Source organism: Sciurus vulgaris, assembly GCF_902686455.1.
Source record: "Sciurus vulgaris genome assembly, chromosome: 18".
NCBI classification, from domain to species: domain Eukaryota; kingdom Metazoa; phylum Chordata; class Mammalia; order Rodentia; family Sciuridae; genus Sciurus; species Sciurus vulgaris.
The window spans coordinates 11,925,200-11,945,459 of NC_136479.1; the positions used below are offsets into that span (position 1 = coordinate 11,925,200).

General features: G+C 59.6%; 1 protein-coding gene across 1 annotated transcript in view; it reads right to left on the reverse strand.

Moving 5' to 3' along the window:
* Positions 1 to 1,071: 1,071 nt before the first annotated feature.
* Positions 1,072 to 20,260, reverse strand: part of MYH11 (myosin heavy chain 11) — a 91,827-nt gene continuing 72,638 nt past the window's right edge. The window contains exons 24-42 of the mRNA XM_079120602.1: positions 20,049 to 20,186; positions 19,326 to 19,449; positions 18,941 to 19,112; positions 17,506 to 17,718; positions 16,199 to 16,343; positions 14,901 to 15,107; positions 13,523 to 13,627; positions 13,285 to 13,437; positions 12,859 to 13,107; positions 11,294 to 11,506; positions 10,834 to 11,046; positions 10,497 to 10,658; positions 10,040 to 10,168; positions 9,704 to 9,792; positions 9,220 to 9,343; positions 8,363 to 8,571; positions 7,258 to 7,366; positions 7,015 to 7,187; positions 1,072 to 1,671 (exon numbers count right to left, since the gene is read on the reverse strand). Coding sequence (XP_078976728.1) covers positions 1,539 to 1,671; positions 7,015 to 7,187; positions 7,258 to 7,366; positions 8,363 to 8,571; positions 9,220 to 9,343; positions 9,704 to 9,792; positions 10,040 to 10,168; positions 10,497 to 10,658; positions 10,834 to 11,046; positions 11,294 to 11,506; positions 12,859 to 13,107; positions 13,285 to 13,437; positions 13,523 to 13,627; positions 14,901 to 15,107; positions 16,199 to 16,343; positions 17,506 to 17,718; positions 18,941 to 19,112; positions 19,326 to 19,449; positions 20,049 to 20,186 — 3,060 coding nt within the window. The 3' untranslated portion in view covers positions 1,072 to 1,538. The remainder of the gene's footprint in view (positions 1,672 to 7,014; positions 7,188 to 7,257; positions 7,367 to 8,362; positions 8,572 to 9,219; positions 9,344 to 9,703; positions 9,793 to 10,039; positions 10,169 to 10,496; positions 10,659 to 10,833; positions 11,047 to 11,293; positions 11,507 to 12,858; positions 13,108 to 13,284; positions 13,438 to 13,522; positions 13,628 to 14,900; positions 15,108 to 16,198; positions 16,344 to 17,505; positions 17,719 to 18,940; positions 19,113 to 19,325; positions 19,450 to 20,048; positions 20,187 to 20,260) is intronic.

The following is a 20,260-nucleotide window of genomic DNA, read 5'->3' on the forward strand; positions in this document are numbered from 1 at the left end:
CTGGCTGGTGGTGTGTTCGGTAGGTTCACTGGTATCTGCCTCCACATTGGCTCTTGAGCTCATGAAGACCTCTTGATTTTTTAACCAACTCACAAAATAGGGGAAAAAAAAATGTTTTTAAAAATCTCTATTCAGGTCGGCCTGCTGGAAATGTCGGGTGATGCTCGGGCATCCTCCCAGGACCTGAGCACCGGGGCGTGGCTGCGGCCTTCTGGTTCCGGCTTCCCGTCTTCACCTCTTTCCCTTTGCTTGGGTCCGTGGTGGAAGCTCTGCTCGCCGTGTCTGAAGCATTAGGGGAGGACGAGAGGGCCCTCGGCTCTGTAGGGCCAATGCGCCAAGTTTTTAAGGATTAGAAGAGAAAAAGGATGACTGTGTGACAGAGACCAGATATAGCCTGCAAAGGCCAAGATATTTATTGAGACTGTTCTCCTAATGGGGAAAAAATCTTAGTTAACTTTAAAAACTTCAAAAAAAAAATCTTGTATTTACCATATTATGGATGAATATTGCTATCCAAAATGCTTGGGACCAGAAGTGCTTTGGAGATTGGCTTTAAAAAAAATTGGAATATTTGCAGATAGGTATTGAGGTATTTTGGGGATGGATCCAGGTCTACCAAAAAAATCGTGGGCCTCACTGGAACAGCCCGCAGGCAGCCTTACGCGGCATGCCCCGTGTGCCTGTGTTTTGTCTGTCACCTCAGGTGAGGGTGGGTGTGGAATTTCTACCTTCACTGTCATGCTGGTGCTCAAGAGGACTTGGGGTTTTAGATCAAGGATGCTCAACTAGTAGGTTCTCATGGGTTCTGATCGGTGAGGATGGCTCCTGGTCATGGTCAAGGGCAGGGGCAGAGCCCTGCTGGCCCGTGGACCTCCCGCCTCAGATGGCCTCACTGCATCTGGCCGCCTCTTGCCAGCTGTGGGTTCCCCTCCCTAGACTTTGGCGTCCCTGTTTGTGAAGTTGCAACCCTGGCTCCACAGGGTCCCTGGGGATCGAGTGAGGCTGCCCCGCCCCTCACCCCTTCCTTTGCTCTAGAAAACCAGACAACAGCTCGGCACACGAGCCCACGCGTTCTGGTGATCTATGACCTTTTATTGGTGACAGTGGCAGTACAGTCGGGACGGTGTTAGCTTCACGTGGCTGCAGAAGGCACTGGGTTGTGAACTGTGTGGGTGCCAGGTGTGGCCACCAGGAGTGGGGAGAGTCCTCCAACAAGGGCCGGGCTCCGGAAGTCGGGGTGAGCTGGGGGCTGGGGGCAGGCGCGCCCGCGCTGGTGACTCTCTCCCCGTCTCACGTAGACGCCGTCGCCAGTGACTGGTTACCGTGGCTTTTCTTAAAGCCCAGCGCTGCACAGCCCACCGACGTCAGGCCCTTCCTGTGTCTGCTCTCGGGTTTCCCTCCTGGGATGCCGACGACAGGGGAGTGCTTGGCGAGTCAATGTGGGGGTGTCGTGAGTCTGATGCTGAGGAGGGACTCCGTCCGCTGGGTCTGTCTGTCGGGTGACTTTGCCCCTGCGCAGGTGCAGGCCGCCAGCGAGTCTATTCACTGGCTTTGGTTCCGTTGAAGTCCGCGTCGCGGGCGTCCACCTCCTCCTCAGAACCGTCCGCGTTTTCTATGACTCTGCGGCCTCCAGACCTCCTGGCAGGGACAAACGTGGTCTCGTTCCCTCGCCTGTGGGTTTTAATGAGAAAACACGTTTCTCTTCACTAAGGAAATTCGCAAGGTTGGAAGAGGTTTTTATCAGGGTCAGGGTCCAAACACACAGGGACTGGACCCAAATGGGACACCTCGGCCAGGCGCGGGGCAACGCAGCCCAAGCTGAGGTCTGCTGGGCTAGCTGAGCTGGGGTCAGGAGCTTCTTCACAAAGCGAGTGATCTGCTTTCAAACCCGTCTCGCCTGGTCATTTGATGACCCCCAGGGTTCTGGTCTGCTGTGGTCTTGTGTTTGGATAGGAGGAGGGGGTAAAAGGCAGGTGGGTAATGTTCTTATCCAGACCCGGGGCGCCGCCAGGAAGGAGGGGACGATGCTGTGTCCTCCCCAACATGCCCCCCTCTGCACTTCAGAAAAAGGGGAGGGGTTGGGTGCCCTTTGCAAGGTATCAGAAGTGGACCCCCAGGGCAGCGTCCAGAGGGAAAGAGGTCGGGGTGCAGAGGGGCAACCCTGGAGTGAAGCTTCCTGGTCCAGCCCCACGTGGGGACCCTCGCTGGCCTGCTTTGCTCAGCGTGGTGTGCACCGAGCAGGCCACAGGTATTTGTAGAAAAGCAAACCCTGCGGGTTAGTCCAAGGTACCTGAGCTCTAGGGGGCAGGCCCCTCCTGTACCCCTACTCTGCCACCTCTCTTCTCTGGCTAGGTGCCAAGTCATGGGCAGGCCCAGAAAGGGCTGCTTGTGTGAAGAGGCTTTGGGTGGGGGGGCAGGAGGGGGACATCAGAGCCACCTGCCCTGAACTGCTGCTGCACAACAGGAGCCTCGAGTGTGCTGGATTCAGCCGCCTGTGTGACCTGGGTTGCAGAACAGGTCCCACCTCATCCTAGGAGCGCTCAGGAGGAAGCAGACTTGATAACCAAGACCTGCTCGGCACAGGGAGGCTGGACAGAGAGACTGCGAGGCTGAGCCCTCACCCATTCTTTAGGCCAGGGGCACAACAGAGACAGGTAAGACTCAAGGCATAAGCAAGGCTGAGGTTCGTGACCCCCACACCAGTCTTTTAGAGTTTGAAGGTGGGGCATCCTGAGGTGAGTAATTAGGAATAAATACCTAAAGTTGGAGCTATGCCCAACTGAAGCCTCCTAGCACAGCTTCAGAGGAAGCTTCTAGACCTCTGGCCACATGAGAGAGAATGTGACCGCTCCTCCAGCCCCATTTCCTCTTTAGCGAGAGAAGGTCCTAAAGGCCAGGGCAGAGAGGTGAGCCCGGGCGGCTGCCGTGCTCCTCCGCCTGCAAGCTCAGAGCCCCGTGGGATGGCTGGGATGGGACACGATGTCCACCCATGCTTCGGGGCTCCGCCTTGCCTCCTGGAAGGGTCCCTGTCTACAAGTTAGGGGACTTCCTGGCTCCTTGATCTCAGGAGCAGATCCCTGCCCAGGAAGCCCGGCTCGGCCGAATTCTGCCGGCCGTCCCTTCTGGCTCAGACGTGGTTCTTAGAGGAACTGGCTTCAAGCCCTAGACTGAGGTTGTCGTTGACACCATCACAGGAAGTAGGGGTCTAATCCTGGAGAAGTGAGGTTCTGTTCTTAGATGCGGAGCCTGTCCAGAGCCTGCTGCAGACCAGGCCTGTGCTCCGCAGCAGAAGCCCCAGCTGAGCTGCAGGGACTCCACTTCCTGCTAAGGTGACCTGCACTCTAGTCAGCCCTGGAAGCAGCCCATCCTCCACGGTGGCAGGAGAGCTGCCCACGTGTCCTGGAGGCTCATCTGGCCCCACAAAACCCACGTGGAAGCTCTTTGCAGGACCTCGCCCAGCTTTAAGGTATTCGGTAGCCTTAGCAAAGCTGAGCTCCTGCAAAAGAAAAGGTGCACGCCAGCTAGGGCCTGTCTGGCCTCAGTGGGGCGAGAAGAGGGCCCCTACTCTAACCTCACAGGGCCAAAAGGTTCTCAGAATCCCAGAGAAGTGGAGGCCTCTTCGGCTCTTCAGCAGGGCCCGTGTGCTTCCTCGAGTCTGGGGTGTCCACCCGCTGGGCCGTGAACCCCTGTGTGCCAGTGCGGCTTCTGGAAGAGGCTCCGGCAGGCTGTGCCTGGCCTGCAGTGGCTGGTTCCCACCCCGTGTGCTGAAGGTACAGGGGGCAGCCAGATCGTGCTCAAGCCACACAAAGCCCTGGCATTTGCAGGACATGGCAGCGAGGGCCGTGTCCTTCACACACATTTGTGAAAGCCGAATTGTGAGGGACAAGTTGGGACTGTGGTCATCAGGAACTGTGCTTTGTCATTCCTGATGTGTGAATGACAGATCCAAGGACAGGCCCGGAGTGTGGCACCGTCCTGTTCACTCGGTGGGGCGTGGTCACTGTGCAAGGGACAGCAGCTCTGCCAGCAAGAGAGCAGCGCTCAGGTACGAGGAATCCAAGCGACATAAGCAGTCTCGCAAAACCCTGACTGATGCGGTGCTGTGGCCACGCTCTGGGTGCCAGGCTGTCCGCCAAAGCACTGGCAGAGGGAGGGAAGGAAAGCCACCCGGGAGGTGAGTCTGCTTGTCCCAAGGCTCTCGGGTTCACCAGAGGTGGTTGTGAACTAGGTTATCCAAACCCTCAGATTCTGTAGGAATCTCAAATTGGCTCAGATCGAAAAAAGGAGGGTGTGGGCATGGGGGGCAGAAGTGGGGGTGACACCGGGCAGAAAGGAAACAGCAGAACACACGGAGCTGCAGAGCCAGAGGCATGATACCTGTGGGTCACTGCGAGGCTTCCTGTGGGGGGGGCCCTCTGAAACAGAGAGAGAGAGTCCCCAGTGGGTAACGGGAAGGAGACCAATTGGGTATTCGTGGTCACTAAGGGCACGCACTTCTGACTAACAGGCTCGGGGAGAGGCTGACATGAGGACGGGCAGTATTTTAAGTGAGAGCTGCTTTTAGGAACCTCCTGTGACTTGGTCACTGCACACCTGCTCAGGAAGGGGAGGACATCGAGTGCTGGACAGAAGCTGGGCAGCGAGCCTGCACCAGCTCCTATCTGACTGGCACTTGGTCCTTGTTACCTTGGTCACCTCCAGGCAGAAGGTAGGCTTTGTGGTCTGTCAGAGGTGACTAGCAACATGGCACGTGACAGGGTTGGGTCAGGATAGAGTTTGTGGAGAGTCTGATGACACTCACTTGCTCTGAAAGGCCCGATCCCAAGGAGGTGGCTGGATGTGCCATCCGCACGCAGAGACCCAGGGCCTGGTTGTGCACCGCGCACTGCAGACTGACAGGCGGCGGTGTTGTGCGCACACTGGCCTGTAGTGCCTGAGATGGGGCGGTGCCTGGCCAGCACTCAGGGGGCATTCTGCACAGGCCCAAAGAACCCCTGAGCCCCCATTTCAGGAGCAGAGACAGCCCCAGGGTGGAGAGCGGGGTGGCTGTGTCCCGACTCAGCCCGGCTTCTCAAAAGGGGCAGTGTCCAGTTTCCTGCAGAGCACAGCTCTGCCCCACTGACCCCTGGATGCTGCTCCCGGGCCCCTGCTGCACCCAGAAAGCTGGGTCTGGATTCTGTTCCATCCAGTGGAGACACACACGCCCTCATCTTGCAGGAACCGGCGGCTCCTCCTGGAAGCCTTGGTGCCCTGGACGAGCTGAAGTGCACAGAGAAGGGCACCCCCTCTCCCCTGCTTCCTAAGTCTGGTGCCCGCTGAGGAGTGGGCCTCCAGCTTGTGCCGGCAGCTAGAACTCAGTGTTGCCTCTGCCTCCGTGTTGAGCGCGGGCCTGTTGCTGAGTCATGCTGGTCCACCAATACGGGGGCCAGTTTTATTTGCAAACAGGTGAATGAATAAAATGGTTACTTCCAAAGAACAGTTAGCAGGCAGCACGAGGCTAAGGAAAATGACAAAGGTGGCCTGGGAACAGAAGTCGGAGTCTCGCCCTTTAGGACTCAGTGACTGGAGGGTTCCTGGGTGCCCAGTGCCATCCTAGGGCACTGGGGATCAGCAGGTGAGCCCTTGGCCCGTGGCCATAAGCAAGGTAACCAAGTAGCAGGGGATGCAGAGGTGTGCAGGTGGGGAGGGAGCGAGGCTGGACAGCTTGAGACCGAATGACTCTGGGTAAGGAGCAGGGCCCAGAGCATTCCCAGCAGAGGCAGCAGCCAGTGCCACGGCCCTGAGGCAGCAGGCAGAGATCAAACACTGTAGAGAGGTTGTCGGGTGGGCTCCAGCTTCCCCTAAACAGGACCCCTCTGGCTGTGGTGCTGAGAAGCCTGAGGGGCCAGCATGGAAGCAGGAGGCCCCAGGGAGCCTGTGACAGTGACCTAGATGAGGGTGATGGTGGCAAGAACAGGTGGGACTTGAGCAGATGTCCCGCCAGGATGGGTGGAGGGTGTTGGGGAGAGAACAGCGCCCACAGGTGTGCGGTCTGAGTGTGTGTGTGTGGGGGGAGGTCTATCACTGCAGTGGCTTGCAGGACCTCGGTGGGGGAGGCTCCAGTGGGGCTGGAGACCACCAAGGCACGAGCTGAAGATGGGAGTTCTGGGCCACAGCCCGGAGGAGATCACCTCAGGCTGAAAGCTGAAGAGAGCCAAGAGCACCCCAGGGTAGTCCAGGGGCTGGCGGGTCTGAGATGGAGACAGCCTGAAAAGGGGGAGGGCGGGTCCCCCCAGCTGCTGCAGAGGTGGGTGAGGACTGGCAGCCCCCCTGGAGAGGCCTGGGGGGAGGATGAGGGGCACCTTGTCCACAGGGAGTCCCAAGGTAAGGGATGGCAGCAAGTGGGACTAAGGTTTCTCTGCTGCTGACATAACCAGAGGGAAGCGCTGCAGGGCGAGCCTCCATGCGCCCTGAGCCCGGGCCGGGAGCGGGCAGACGGTGGCTTAGTGAAATGGGTGAGGGGAGAGGCCAGGCCCACTGGGTCAGAGCACACAGTAGGGACGTCTTTGCTTGTGCCCCTTGGTGCTATGGCCGAGGAGACGGCAGGAGGTTGGGGCTGCGTGTCACCGTGAGTCCAGCAGAGCGCGAAGGGGCCAGGGGAGAAAGGGGCCTCGTAAGGGGCCTCGTATGGGGCCAGTGGGGCTGTGAGCGGGTGGAAGTCCCAGGGAGGTGGCTGAAGAGAGGTGGCTGTGATGGAGAACCTGATGGTGACGGTGCCGAGGGCGTGGCAGATGGCGGGAAGGTGCTGAAGCCTCAGCAGAAGGGGCAGGGGCCCTCTGCGGACGTCCGGGCTGCCGAGTCCGGGGGCAGAGGACGGGGAGGCCCTCCTCATCCAGAGGGGTCCCGCACACAGTGGCAGGGGCGGAGGAGGTGGGGCGGCGGCTCCCAGAAGAGGCGGTGTCGGGAGCACGTCGGGGGCTCCTGGGCGCCTGCTCCGCCCTGGCCAGTCCCCCTGGGCGCCTCGCGGTCCCTCACCTGAGCTTGCTCTTGAGCGCAGTCACCTCGCGGCCCATGGCCTCGTTGCTCTCCGTGGCCTCGTCCAGCTCCCGCTGCAGCTTCCTGCGGTTGGCGTTGATGCGCTGGGACTCCTCCTCGGCCTCCTCCAGCTGCCTCTTGAGTTGCTTCACCCTGGCGTTCCCCTTCTCTGCCTGCGGGGCAAAGGCGCCGTCAGGGTCAGGCGCGCCTGGGGCCCGGGGGCGGGGCCTGGTGCAAGGCTACCTGCTCCTTGTACTGCTCCGCCATCTTGCGCTCGTCCTCCACCTGCAGCAGGACCTCCTTCAGCTTCTTGTCCTTCTGCTTCAGCGACTTGGCGGCCGCCTGCTTCTCTCTGCACGGTGGGGGAGGCAATTGGCTCAGGTGGCGATGGCGGCCCAGGAGGTTGGTGTCCCCAGCCTGCAGCGCCTTGCCCTCCGCCAGCACTCAGCCCAGGAGCCGCCAGATGGAAGGACTGACTTGGCCACAGAAGAAAACGGGTGCAGCGCTAAACCTGGAATGGCCTTGCCAAGAGGCAGCAGCCGGCAGTGAGGCCACGTAAGTGGCCCCATTTGTGTGAAATGCCCAGAACAGGCCAGTCCAGAGAGGTGACTAGATCAGCAGTTGCCTGGGTGAAGGCTGGAGGCCCGGGGTGATGAAAGCATTCTATAGAATCGTCAGTGGTGCTGGGCACAGTGGCGCACGCCTGTAATCCCAGCAACTCAGAAGGCCGAGGCAGGAGGATCCCCAGTTCAGGGTCAGCCTCAGCAACTTAGCAAGATCCTGTCTCAAAATAAAAAAAGGGCTGGGGATTTGGCTCAGTGGTTAAGCGCCTCTGGGTTCAATCTCCAGTACCAAAAAGGAAAAAAAAGGGAAAAAAAAAAAAAAAAATGACCGAGGTGACCATCTTACATGTCTGCCAAGACCCAGAACAGAACACCATGGGACTGTGCATGTTGAATGGGGAATTATATGAACTAGGAATAAAGCTCCTACCAAAAAATAGGTCAGAATCCTTGAAACCTGAAGGTCACAGATGTGCTGTGGCCTTGTGCCTCAGCTGACCCACAGTTAAGAGGAGAAGCCTGCCTGGGCTTGTTCGCTGCACAGTCAATGGCAGGATCTCCCTGCAGGCACAGGTTCGATGGGTGTTCCTGGGAAGGTGGCTTATGACCCCAGGGCCATCGTTAGCCAATGGCAGCTCACGTGTGAAGTGCTTGCTCGTGCCAGCACTTGATGTTTCTATTCGGTTCTCACCAGAACTGGTGCTCAGAGGCACCTGACCTCCCCAGGGTCCCCCACTGGTCACAGCAAGCAAGCAAGCTAGGGTGGAGCTCCGGTCCCTCCGTACCTGGCCTCCTGCTCCACCTGCTCCTCCAGCTGTGCGATCTTGGCCTCCAGGGCGGCGATGGTGGACTTGAACTTGGATTTGACCGCCCCCTCCATCTCCTGCAGCTTGCTGCGCAGCTCCTTGTTCTGCCGCTCCAGCTGCTGCCGCGCGCTCTCATTCTTCTGGGCTGCGCTGCGCTCTGTGGCCAGCTCGTTGCTGAGCTGCTCGGCCTGGGGAGGAGGGCGGAAGACATGAGGTGAAAGGCTCAGGAAGGAGAGCAGTACGTCAAGGTGCCCCACACTGGGGCTCAGCCCCTGCCTTCTGCCACCTTCAGTCAGTTCCCCCCTGCTCTGGAGCCACCCGCTGAGTGACAGCCTCCTTTCCCTCTCGCCTTGGCCGTGTCCTCCGCCCTGGGCTGAGAGCACAAGCTTGCGGGGGGCCCAGCATGTGTCAGCAGCTGTTAAGCCTTGGTGCTCAGCAGTGTCACTGAGGGCTCATGGTCACAGGCACGGCTCAGGCAGCGAGCAGTGAAGGACACCAGGGTCCTCCGCCAGGCTGGTGATGTGTCATGGAGACAGCGGGTAGGCGCTAGTAGGATGCCATTGGAGGAAGAGGAAAGGTTCCTTGGTCCCCGTTCCAGCAGGCTGATGAGGCAGCCACAGGACCTGGGCAGGACTGGGACCTGGTTGCAGCCGAGACCCAAGGCAAGGTGCCTGTCAATATGGGGGCCACAGCCGGGGGCCTCATCACTGCTGCACCCCTGTGCCTTGATGTGACCTGGGCACAGGCCTCATGGCGTCCTCTCTGGCCTGACAACACAGCTCGCCTGCAGCAGTGGAGGCGAGGCCTGGCCTGAGGACCGATGCAGCGTCGCTCACCTGCTGGGTGGCCTTGCGGACCCGGTCGCTCATGGCCTCCATGTTGCCCTGCTCCTCCTCCAGTTCCTCCTCCAGCTGGGCGATCCGGGCCTCCAGGCGGCGCTTCTCCTCCTGCAGTGTATTCCTGGGGGGAGACGGCACCGTGGGCCTGCGCCCGCCCGGGGGCCTCCTTCTCTGAGGAGGGCGAGGCCCTGCAGGTCACCCTGCAGGAAGTGAGGGACCCGGACCTGTGCCAAGTCCAGGTCAGCAAAGGCATGATGGGCACAAAGTCCAGCTCCTGGACCTTGCCACACGATGTTCATTCCTTCAGAATGAAGGAAACAGGCCGTGGGGAAAGCTGAGGGAAGCTCACCACTGTGGGTCTGTCTCCTTGCAAGCGCAGGTGAGCACTGTCATCTTCAGCATTAAAATGGTGGTCTGGGGCGCCTCCTGAGCTGCCCCCTCATCCTGAGGCTAGACCCTCTCCTCCCTCCTGGCTCCGTACCTTCCTGACACGCTGCTGGCCAGCTCCTCGGCCAGCTCCTCCTTCTCCAGGTCTGCCTGCTTGCGAGCCCTCTCAGCGGCCGCCAGATCCTGCAGGGGCAGCAGGGAGTAAAGGGGCTCTCCTTCAGGAAGGCCGGCCCGTGCAGGGCCCCTCTGCTCCCGCCACCCAGCTGTCCCGGAATGCCAGGTTCTTCCCCTAAGCTCAGGGAGACCCGACTCCATCAGAGGAGATGCATCTTTCTTGGCTCCTTCTGTGGGGGCCCACGTGTTTGGGGGTGTTGGTCAGGGGAAGGAAATGGTGGATGCACAGGCCTGGGTGCCCCGGAGGGCACATCACCTCCTGTAGCTGCATGAGGTCGGCCTCCAGGCTCTTGGCCTTCTTCTCATTCTCTTTGGCCGTGGCGAAGATCTCGTCTCTGGAGGCGCGGGCATCTTCCAGCTCTCTCTGGAAGTCCTTCATCTGAGCCTGCGTGAGTATCAGGACAAGCCAAGAGGCCTTGGTCACTGGCCCTGCTGCCTGACGCACCTCTGCATGCCCAGCCCTTGGATCTCCTGCGGGTAGCCACAGGGGTTCCTGGTGCATGGCTTTGCCCTCCGCTCAGGTGGCTGCTCGGAGGCCCTGCTGCCTTAAGAAGCTGAGCCCCTGATGTGATCTGAGAGCGGTGGCCAAATGCCAGATAATGGCACCCACTCACCCACAGCTGCCCAGAGCTAAATGGTGGAAAAGCACATGGGGGCCTGGCCTGGGGAGCCGCCCCGCCCTCCGCCGGGCCCTGGACTCCGGTGTCGCCCACCTGCAGTTTCCGAAGCTGCTTGATGGCTTCCTCCCGCCCCTTGATGGCAGAGTCGGCCTGCAGCTCCAGGTCCTTCAGGTCCCCTTCCAGCTTCTTCTTGGCCGCGGTGGCCAGGGCACGCTGTTTGCGCTCGTCTTCCAGTTCCGTCTCGTACTCGTGAAGCTGAGTGCAGAGAGCTGGTGCCGTCAGGCTGCCCCTCGGAGGCCGGACCCCATGCACTCCGCGATGCCCTGAGCTCCCAGGTGCCCACAGCCCCTTCCCAGCACACTGGGCTCCCCCCCCCTCCAGGTCCCAGATGAGAAAACAGTTCCAAGAAGCCCATCGTGGGGGCGCCCACCTGCCGCTGCAGCTGCCTCCGCTTCTCCTCGTTCTGCTCATCGCGGGCTTGGAGGTCCCTCTCGAACTGGCCCTTGAGAGCCTGCATGTTGACCTCCAGCCGCAGCTTGGCATCTTCAGTGGCCTGCAGCTCATCCTCCAGCTCTTCCAGCTGCGTCTTCATCTCCTCCATCTGGGTTTCCAGGGCGCGCTTGGACTTCTCCAGCTCGTGGACCTACCGCAGAGTGCCAAGCCTTTACTGAAGGGAGGCTGGACCACCAAAGAGCCGCACTCTTCGGGCCAGAGGGGTGTCCCTGCCTCCTGCGGGATGCACAACCAGGGCCCGAGACGCTCCTCCCATCCCTGCGCCCGCCTGAGGACCTGCCTTCCAGTCCCAATGGATCAACGTGGAGGAGCCAGAAAACTACGCCAAGGCTAGCTGGGGAGACGGGGACAGGCGGAGACGGCGATGGGCCACTTACATTCTTGCCTACGTCATCCTTGGAGCTGACCAGGTCCTCCATCTCCGCTTTGAGCATTTTGTTGGCTCTCTCAAGCTCCTCTTTGGCTTCCAGGGCTTCCTCGAGGGCCCGGGCCAGGGACAAGGCCTTGGTTTCCTTCTCCCTGGCTTCCGCCTCAGCTCGGTCCCTCTCGTCCGCGTATTTGGAAGAGATGTTCTTCTCCTCGGCTAACAACTGCAATACAGCAGAAGGCTCAGAGGTGCCCCGAGCCCGCCATCACGTAGCCAAGGTTCCACCTCATTGAACCACTGGGATAGGCAGGGAGCCAGGTGTCCCACTCAATGTACCCAGGTGCGGGTATGAGTGATCAGGTGTCAGTGGAAGTCGTTCACAACAGACTTACTTTCTCACCTCTAGATGGGGCTGCCGTGTCGGTCAGAACATCCTGCTACTGAGGGCAGAGTGACATTGGATCTGCCAGAGGCCAGTTAATCTTTTATTGTTTAGATGTTACAGATTAATGCCCAGGATTCAGCAAATACAGGTCAGTGACCAGGACCTCCAAACAGCACAGTCAACACAATAACCCTGCACCATAGGTGACGGCGAATGGAAAAGCAACCTGAGCCCTCCCCCAGATGAGGACAAGCAGACAGCCCCCGGAGGGCCGCTGCTGGGACAGGGAAGGAGGGGATGCTGCAGAGAAGGGCGTTTGGCCCCAACAGCACAAATCCGAAATTTGTCTTTACAATGACTCCTGACTCCAAGCCACTTGCAAATGGAATCATTTAACAATTATGGGTAACATATTCTTTTTGTTTGTTTGTTTGGTTTTTTTTTTTTTTTTTTTTTTTGGGGGGGGGGGGTGCTGCGGATCGAACCCGGGGCCTTGGTGCTTACAAGGGAAGCACTCTACCGACTGAGCTATCTCCCCAGCCCCTGGGTAACATATTCAAAGTTGGTATGTAGAGGTTTGGGCCACAGGTGTATGCATTTATGGGAACTTCATGAATTCACATTCCTATGTTTCATTACAGGTACATTTTACTTCAAAAAAAGCAAAATTATTTTTCCAAAATGAACTCTAATATATAATTGCTGTGGTGTTGGGAGAGAAGGTATACAGCTGTCTAACTGGCTTTGGGATATGCCCAAAAGATAAAACATGGTGGGTAGATGATTCGTGACAAAGCATGTGAGATGTGGTGGCCGTATGGGTGCTCACTGGGCCATTCTTTCCACGGGGTGTGTGAAACCGCACATGATGAGATGCTGGGGAAGGTGGTGCTGAAGGTGTGGCCTGCGCCACCTGGGGGCCTCACCAGGCGCCCCTCCTCCTTACCAGGGCTAGGAGCTAAGGTGTCACTCTTTCAGGTGACCCTCATAGTGCTGTGCCCAGGAAGCCACAGTCATCTAGTGTCCCTCACGTATCACGGTCACCCCAGGTGAGATGACAGATGGGGCAGCCTTCCATGACTTCCAGCAGAGTGGGGATGGGATGCGGACACCCAGCCACCGTCCCTGGCACTACTGACCCGGCTCCCCGGCCAGTGTCCAAGCACAGAGCAGGGACTCTCGGCCCCTACCTGATCAAACTTCTTCTGCTTCTTTTCCAGGTTGGACACCAGTTGCCGCTGGTTGTCCAAGTCGACGACCAGGTCGTCCAGCTCCTGCTGAAGCCTGTTCTTGGTCTTTTCCAGTTTGTCATAAGCAGCTGCCTTCTCTTCGTACTGCTGGGTGAGGCCCTCGATTTCCTTCTGGAACCTCTTCTTCCCCTCCTCCATGGCTTCCACGGTGCTGGCGAAGTCCTGAAGCTTCTTCTTCGAGTCGGCAAGCTGAAATGGCCATGGCGGGGCTTGGGTCAGAGGAGAGCGACGCTGGGAAGCGAGACCACCTTCTCCTCGGTGGAGGACTTCAACAGCGGGGCCGCTGGTGCTCAACCGGGGCTGAACGCAGGCACCGGGAGGAAGGCCAGGGGACCCACCCCCCAAGCGAGTTCGCGCCGTGGGCACCTGGACGTTCAGGGTGGAGATGTGGCGCTCCAGGTTCTGCTTGGCCTCCATCTCCTCATCCAGCTGGTCTTGCAGGCCGTTCCTCTCGTCCTCCAGCTGGCGCAGCTTGGTGGACACGCTGAGCTTCTGCCGGGTTTCTTCTTGAAGCAGCTCCTACAGCAGCACACCCGAGGTCTGAGGGACCTGCCCAGGAGGGCCACGCCCCAGGTGCCCCTGGACGGTGCAGCAGGGTACTCACCTGGGTGTCCTGGAGCTGGGACCCAAGGGATGCCACGTCCTTGGCTAGTTTGATGGCCTTGCCCTCTGCCTCCGTGAGCATGCCCGTGACACTCTCCACTTCATTCTGGGGGGCCCGAGACAGGTTAGTCGAGACCTCAGAGCAGGCGCCCTCTTTACTCAAAGCACATCACACCCTCGTGGGATCTGACCTACGGCGTCCACTGACTGAGGAAATACCGACAAGGTGTGGGTAACTCTGTGGTCCCTGCAGGAAGCCCTTCGCCCACAAGCTGGAGTCCCTGACCCCAGACTGTGGTTTTAGGAACCTTCTGGAGCCCTAACCTACTGACGGGGCCCTGAACCCCTTGTGGATCCTGGATGCCTGCGGATCCAGGGCTGAGAGGTGCTCTGACCCTCTGCTCCCTGGCGGTGGGAGGAGATGGCAGATGACATGAACACCCGAGGGTCCCGGCCCGGCCCTTCCTCTCTGTCCTTCCACCAGCTTTTATAGCCACAACCAAAGATGCGGACCCTAAAGGTAAAAGGCCCCTGCTGTCCCTGAGCAGGTCCTCCGGTGGTGTCCGCCTGCCACCCTCTTCCCGTTTACAGTGAGGCTGTGACTGACCTGGACGCTATTCTTCCAGGACACTGTTTGTATTAGGGTAGCAAAACCCCTGCTCTCAAATGCACATGGGGAAGAAGTCACACTTGATGTTGCCCCTGCCCCAGGCCATAGCACACTAAATATTCACCAAGCTTCTGGCTATTCCCATGAAGGGAAATTCAGGCCAAATGTGTCTTCAAAGCTAAACAAGACCAAAGACAGGCCATGTCATTTGTTAGCCCTTCAATGGCTTCACATCACTCAGTAATGATATCTGTGAATGGGACTGGAGGGCCCATGTCATCTGGCCACAGCCTCCCTCTGTACTAAGCTTCTCTTTTCAGCTTGGCACTTTGCTCTACCAGCCTTCTCTCACCCCTTCTGATTTCCCCACTTACCACAGGGCCTTTGCACATGCCGTTCCTCTGCCTAGCAGACTTCTATGTGCCCACTTACCACAGTCCTGAGGAAAACCTTGCCCCAGACCAGCCCTATTGCCCTTACTCCTTTATGTGCTTCCCCTTCCAGCTTAATCTGCTTTGGTCTGGGTGACTGTTGGTATCCTCCCACCCCACCAGGCTGGAGTTCACTGGGGCAGGCACAGTGTGCCATCTTCCTTGATTTGGGTCTCAGGACCACGTGCAGTGCGTGGCACAGAGCAGAGGCTCAGCGAACCCTCGCGGCTGCACAGATGAGGCGCTCCCAGCTCAAGCTGAGCCAGGAGGCACGTGGCTGGCACGTGCGGCTGGCGCGGCCAGACCGCGGGCAGCTGAGCAGCAACCCGCCCGCTCACCTGCAGCTTGTGGACCTTGTCGCTGAGCTCGGCGCGCGCCCGCTCCCCGTCACTGCACTTGGACTGCAGCTCTTGCAGTTGCACCTCCAGCTTCTTCTTCTTGTGCTCCACCTCCTGCCTTGCCTGGCCCAGGGCCCGCAGCTCGCCCGCCAGGTCCGCATTCTCCTTCTCCAGCGCCTGCTTGCTCTTGTCCAGGTTGGCCTTGGCCTGCGGGGAGTGGGAGGCCACGCTGCGGCCGGGTGTGGCCAGCGCCCTCCTCCCCACTCCCCCCCGGGAGGCCCCTGCAGGGGAGGCGCATGGCGGGGGCAGCGCAGGTCGCCAACATGACCCTGGGTTTCTGTTTTCCTGAGCCGTGGAGCTGGCACCCTGGTGCCCCTCGGCCACATCGACCTGCTGTCCTGTCCCGTCTAACCCATTCGGAATTTTCAAAAAGGTTGCCAAGATTTTAATAAATTTTATATGGAAATCTGGATTTCCAGCTTCTTTTTGAAAACCTAAGCGGGCAGTGGGTATACAGGGTACTTATTTGTCAACATTTGTCGAGCTGTAGACTTAAAACTGGTGGCTTTGACTGCCCACGTCCCAGTCACTCCGACTTTGAAAACACAAACTAAAGATCTGGAAACAGGGGTCTCACTTTCCTCTAAACACCAGGCTTATCGGGAGACGGGGCCGTCGTGGGGGCTGCAGCTCCCTGGGGATGTGTCCCCTGGCCCTCCCTGACCACTAGATGAGCCTTTTCACCACGGGCTGCCTCGCCACGCAGACCAACAGACCATGGACTGCAGCCTCTACCCTGAGCCAACAAACCTTTTCCCCTTATAACTTGACTGTCTCGGGTATTTGTCATAGTAATAGACAACTGACCTACTGCACAGCAGGTTGTAAAGATACACAACACAGGGGAAGCACTGTGTAATGCGAGAGGCTATGGTTATCACTAGACTCTTATCGCTCGTTATTCATCTTCACATAGACACCCACACACAGTATCCCTTATCCAAAATGCTTGGGCCCAGAACTTTGGATTTCAGAATTTTTTTCAGATAGTGGAATGTCTGCATTTGTACAGAAGAAGCACCCTCGGGGATGGGACCCATGTCTAAGCATGAAATCCATTTATTTCCTGTACACATTACATACAGAACCCCAAGGAAACTTTGTATGGTATCCTCAGTAAACTGTGTTGAGGTGACACATCCTACGGGTCAGGCGTGGAATCTCCACCTGTGGCCAGTGCTGACCTGGGACATCCTGGGCTTGGGAGCGTCTCAGGGGCAGCGGAGCCGGGCACGTACCCTCTTGGACTGCTCCAGCTGCTCTGAGAGCTCCTCCACGGCCTGCGTGTGCTTCTGCCTCATCTCCTGCACCTGCGCCTCATGGGAGCGCGTCTCCTCCTCCAGGGCCTTCTTGAGCACCGTCACCTCCTGCTCCCTCTTGGCCCTTGGCAGGAAGAACACAGCGAGTGGCAAGGGGGCGGAGGCAGGTGGCCTGGGCAGTGTGCCCTCCAGCGATTCACCTAACGTCTGCACCTGGGATCTGCTCAGCTGCAACATGCGGAGCACGTTCCCTGCCCAGGGTCTCCCTCAAGGCCGAAAGGTGTGCGGAGGACACTGAAAGAGTGTCCGGGACCACAGTGTTCCACGCCTGTTAACGCTGGCTCTTGTTGATTAAGCACATGCTACCTGCCGGCCCCGAGCGCAGGGTAGGTGCTCAATGGGTGGAGCGGGGCAGGCAGAGCAGGTGGTGCGGGGATCGAGCCAGGGCTGTTCCACCACGAGGTGCATCCCAGTCATTTTCATTTCTTGTTTTGACACAGGTTCTCTCTAGGTTGCCCAGGCTGCCTTGAACTCGCCATCCTCCTACCTCAGCCTCCCAAATCACTAGGATGGCAGCGCCTCAGCCCCACGCCCAGCTGGGGTCTGAATATGCATCATCGGATCCGCAGAGCCACCCTGAGGCAGGTGGTTATCATCTGCCTCTTACAGGTGAGGAAACCGAGGCTGACAGAGGGTGAGCCGCTGGCCCGACCTCCATCCATGCTTCCCACCCTGCAGGGGTCTTCTGCACTGTGCCTGGGGGACAAGGCCCGAGTGCTGTGCTGGCCTCCAGGGACAGCTGAGCAATGCAGCACAGAGCCGGAGCGGGCAGTGGGCCTCAGCTCCTGTCAGGACTGCCCCAGTGCACGCCGCGCTCAGAGTGCATATGTGTTTGTTGAATGAGTAAATGACTGAGTCACGCCAGAGATGACCCTCGTGCACTGGCCGATCCTCTGGCGTCTGCTGCTGGCAGTGGAACTTACAACACGTTCTGTGAGAGTCACTTATACACACACAAGAAATACAGGAAGAAATTCTGTGAGCGACGGGACTGAAGGTGGCTTGTGTGTGTGTCCGCCTTTCTGTGGTTTTGAGATCATCCTCTAATAGAGTGAGTGATTCTTTGGTGACGTCACATAAGATTCAGCCCCGACCTGCTTCTATAGTCACAGCAGAGTGCGGCGGGAAGGCCAAGGTCTAGGGCCTGAGGACTCCTGTGCTCCGGGACTGGCCTGCCGCCCTTCCTTCCCCTCCCCGGGGCCCGGGGGCCAGGGGCGTCCTGTCACCTGAGCTCCTGCTGGGCGGCTGTGCTGTCCAGCGTGTCCTCCAGCTCTGTCTTCAGGGCCTCCAGCTCCTCCCCCAGGTCCCGCTTCTGCTTCTCCGCCTTGTTCCTTGCTGCTCGCTCCGAGTCCAGGTCCTCCTGGAGGTCTGAGATGTGGCCCTCCAGCTCCCGGATCTTCTTGAGCGCGTTGTTCTTCTGGGCCATCTCGTCATCCAGCCTGCAAAGGACGACGGGGGACTCAGACCCCAGGGCCCCGCTGTCTCAGTGCAGCTGGAAACTCTGTTCTGGGACCAGCCACGCGGGTCCCTCCTGACCCGCGGGGCAGCGAGGGCCTCCTGCAGGAGGAGTGCCGAGATCCCCAGCAGGGCACGCGCATCAGGCGCCCGCGGTGCTCACGGCTGCGTCCTGAACGTCCTGTGCTGGAACAGGGAGTGCCCGCTCCACGCCAGGCACTGGCCAAGGCTGCAAGCAAGGAGCCAGGTGGGCTGAGGAGCCGACTCAGTGACAAGAGCACTGAGGGCTTTCGCGGAGGGACGGCTCCCTCCTGACGCCTGGCTTGACCAGCAGAGCGGCAGGACCAGTGTGAGGCGGCTCAGCGGTCAGGGACAGGCACACGCTCAGCTCTGACGGCGCTTGTGACCTGGCACCAGCAGGAGGGCACAACGGCCGGGTCGGGGGAGATGGAGGTGGCAGGCTCTGAAGCCAGGCTCCAGACCCGGCCTCTCCCTAGGAAGCCCAAAGCCTCAGAGCAGCTCTGGCCCGGGTGCTTTCCTTGGCCACCCCAGCGCCTGCTGCAGAAGCTAGAAGAGAAACGGCCGAGCAGGGGCTGATCAGAAGCCCGGGGCTGGGATGCCGCTCTGCCTCTTGGAAGTATGAGATGAGGTGACTGTGCCTGCCCTTCCTCAGTCACAGGCCCAGCGCCCTGACCAGCACCCTGCAGAAAAGAGCCCAGCACTTGCAGAGGAGCCTCCTAGTTGTCCCTGCTGCATGTTCCCAGGGTGGAGCCGGGCAGAGCAAGAACGGAGGGGCAGGAGCTCCTCTCCAGGGTCAGGCAGACTCAGGCTGCTGCCTGCCAAGGGTGGGAGGAAACTGGAAGTCACGAGAGGAGGGACCTGGGGGACAGGAAGGTCACCCGAGCCTTAGACACGTGGCGTGTGAGGTGCCAGTGGAAATGGACTCAGTGGGCAACTGAAAATGCAGAACCCGGTGTAGATGAGAAATGCCCGGGCATCCAGGAGGGCGCGCCGGCGTTGTGGAGGAGGGAGACTGCCGAGAAAGCACGCTCTCCGGGGCAGAGGGCAGGTCCAAGGCACCGGCAGGGCCGAGAGCAGGAGGCCTGGCCTGTGCTAAGGGCCTGGGGCCCCTAGGCCAAGGTAGCCGCGGTGAACGGCAGGCCTCCCCGGACACAGGAGCACAGCGCCATCCTGCCCGCCCGCTACCTGGCCAGGGCCGCCTGCAGCTCCTCCTCCTTCTTGGCCAGCTGCATCTTGAGCTCCGCGATCTGCGCCTGCAGGTCGGCGATCTGCTCGTGGAAGTCGCTGGCGTCGCCCTCCAGCTTCCGCTTCAGCTTCTCCAGCTCCTGCCGGCTCTTCTCCTCCTTCTTCAGCCGCACTGCAATGGCAAGGCCAGGCGTCCTCAGGACGGAGGCCACGGACGCTGCCCGAGGGAGCCTTTCTGGGTGGGCTGTGACAGAGGCCAGTCCCACGGGCACTCACGTCCCGGACCCCCATCTCGCAGACGCATCAGGCCGATGCAAAGCCCCTGGGCCGAGGGGCTCAGACGGCTGCAGCTGATGGGACAGACGGGAGCTCGGCCACCGCCTACCTTCCAGCTCGGAGATCATGGACTCGTGCTTGTTCTTCAGCTTGGCCAGGTTCTTGGCCTTCTCCTCCTCCTCCGCCAGGTTGGTCGTCAGATCGCTGATCCTCTCTTCCAGGAGCTTCCGCTCCTTGGTGTGGGGGAGGGGCGCAGCGTCAGCCTTTTGCTTAGTGATTCCCATACAAACCGTTGAAAGAATGCCCCACATCAGAGCCAAAGGCAAGCTGGTGTCAGTGGAGAGGTTCCTTAGTGACCCCCAAACTGGGCACTCCCCATCTCAGGCCAGTGTGTCCCTCACGCACGTGTCTGACTAAGGGGCTGCTTTCCAGTCCCAACACACCCTCGCTGTCGCTGCCTCAGGACCTTTGCATTGTGGACCAACCTCCCTAGCTGCCCCTCATTCCACAGGTTCCCACTGACCCTGCCTCCTTCCAGGAGGGCTCTGGCCTTACGATAGGGGGACACCTTGCACACCCAAATCACAGTGGTCATTAGCTCACTCAGGTGGAAGCCCCTGAGGGACAGTCCTCCTGTACCAGCATGCCAGCACCTACCAGGCCTGGCTCACAGGAGGGGCCCAGCTGACACCTGGCTGGAAGAGTAAGGGCGCCCACCCTCGGAGGGGCTGGTCAGGTGTCACTGACTACGATGGCAGCACCTCCAGTCTGCCCAGGGCCCTCTGGCATTCCTGGGGAGCCTGTGTCCAGCACAGAGGCTGACCACACTTACTTTGGACAGCTTATTGTTCTGGTCGTCCATGACCAGGATGTCATCCTCCAGCTTCTTGATCTTGGCCTCAGCTGTGACCTTCTCAAGCTGTAGCTTCTGCCTGGCGGCCTCCTCCTCCTCCAGCTGTTCTTCCAGGTCCTTTGTGGGGCAAAGCAAGCACAGCCTGGCTCAGGACAAAGCCACTCCTGGGGTGACCCGGAGCTAAGGGATGT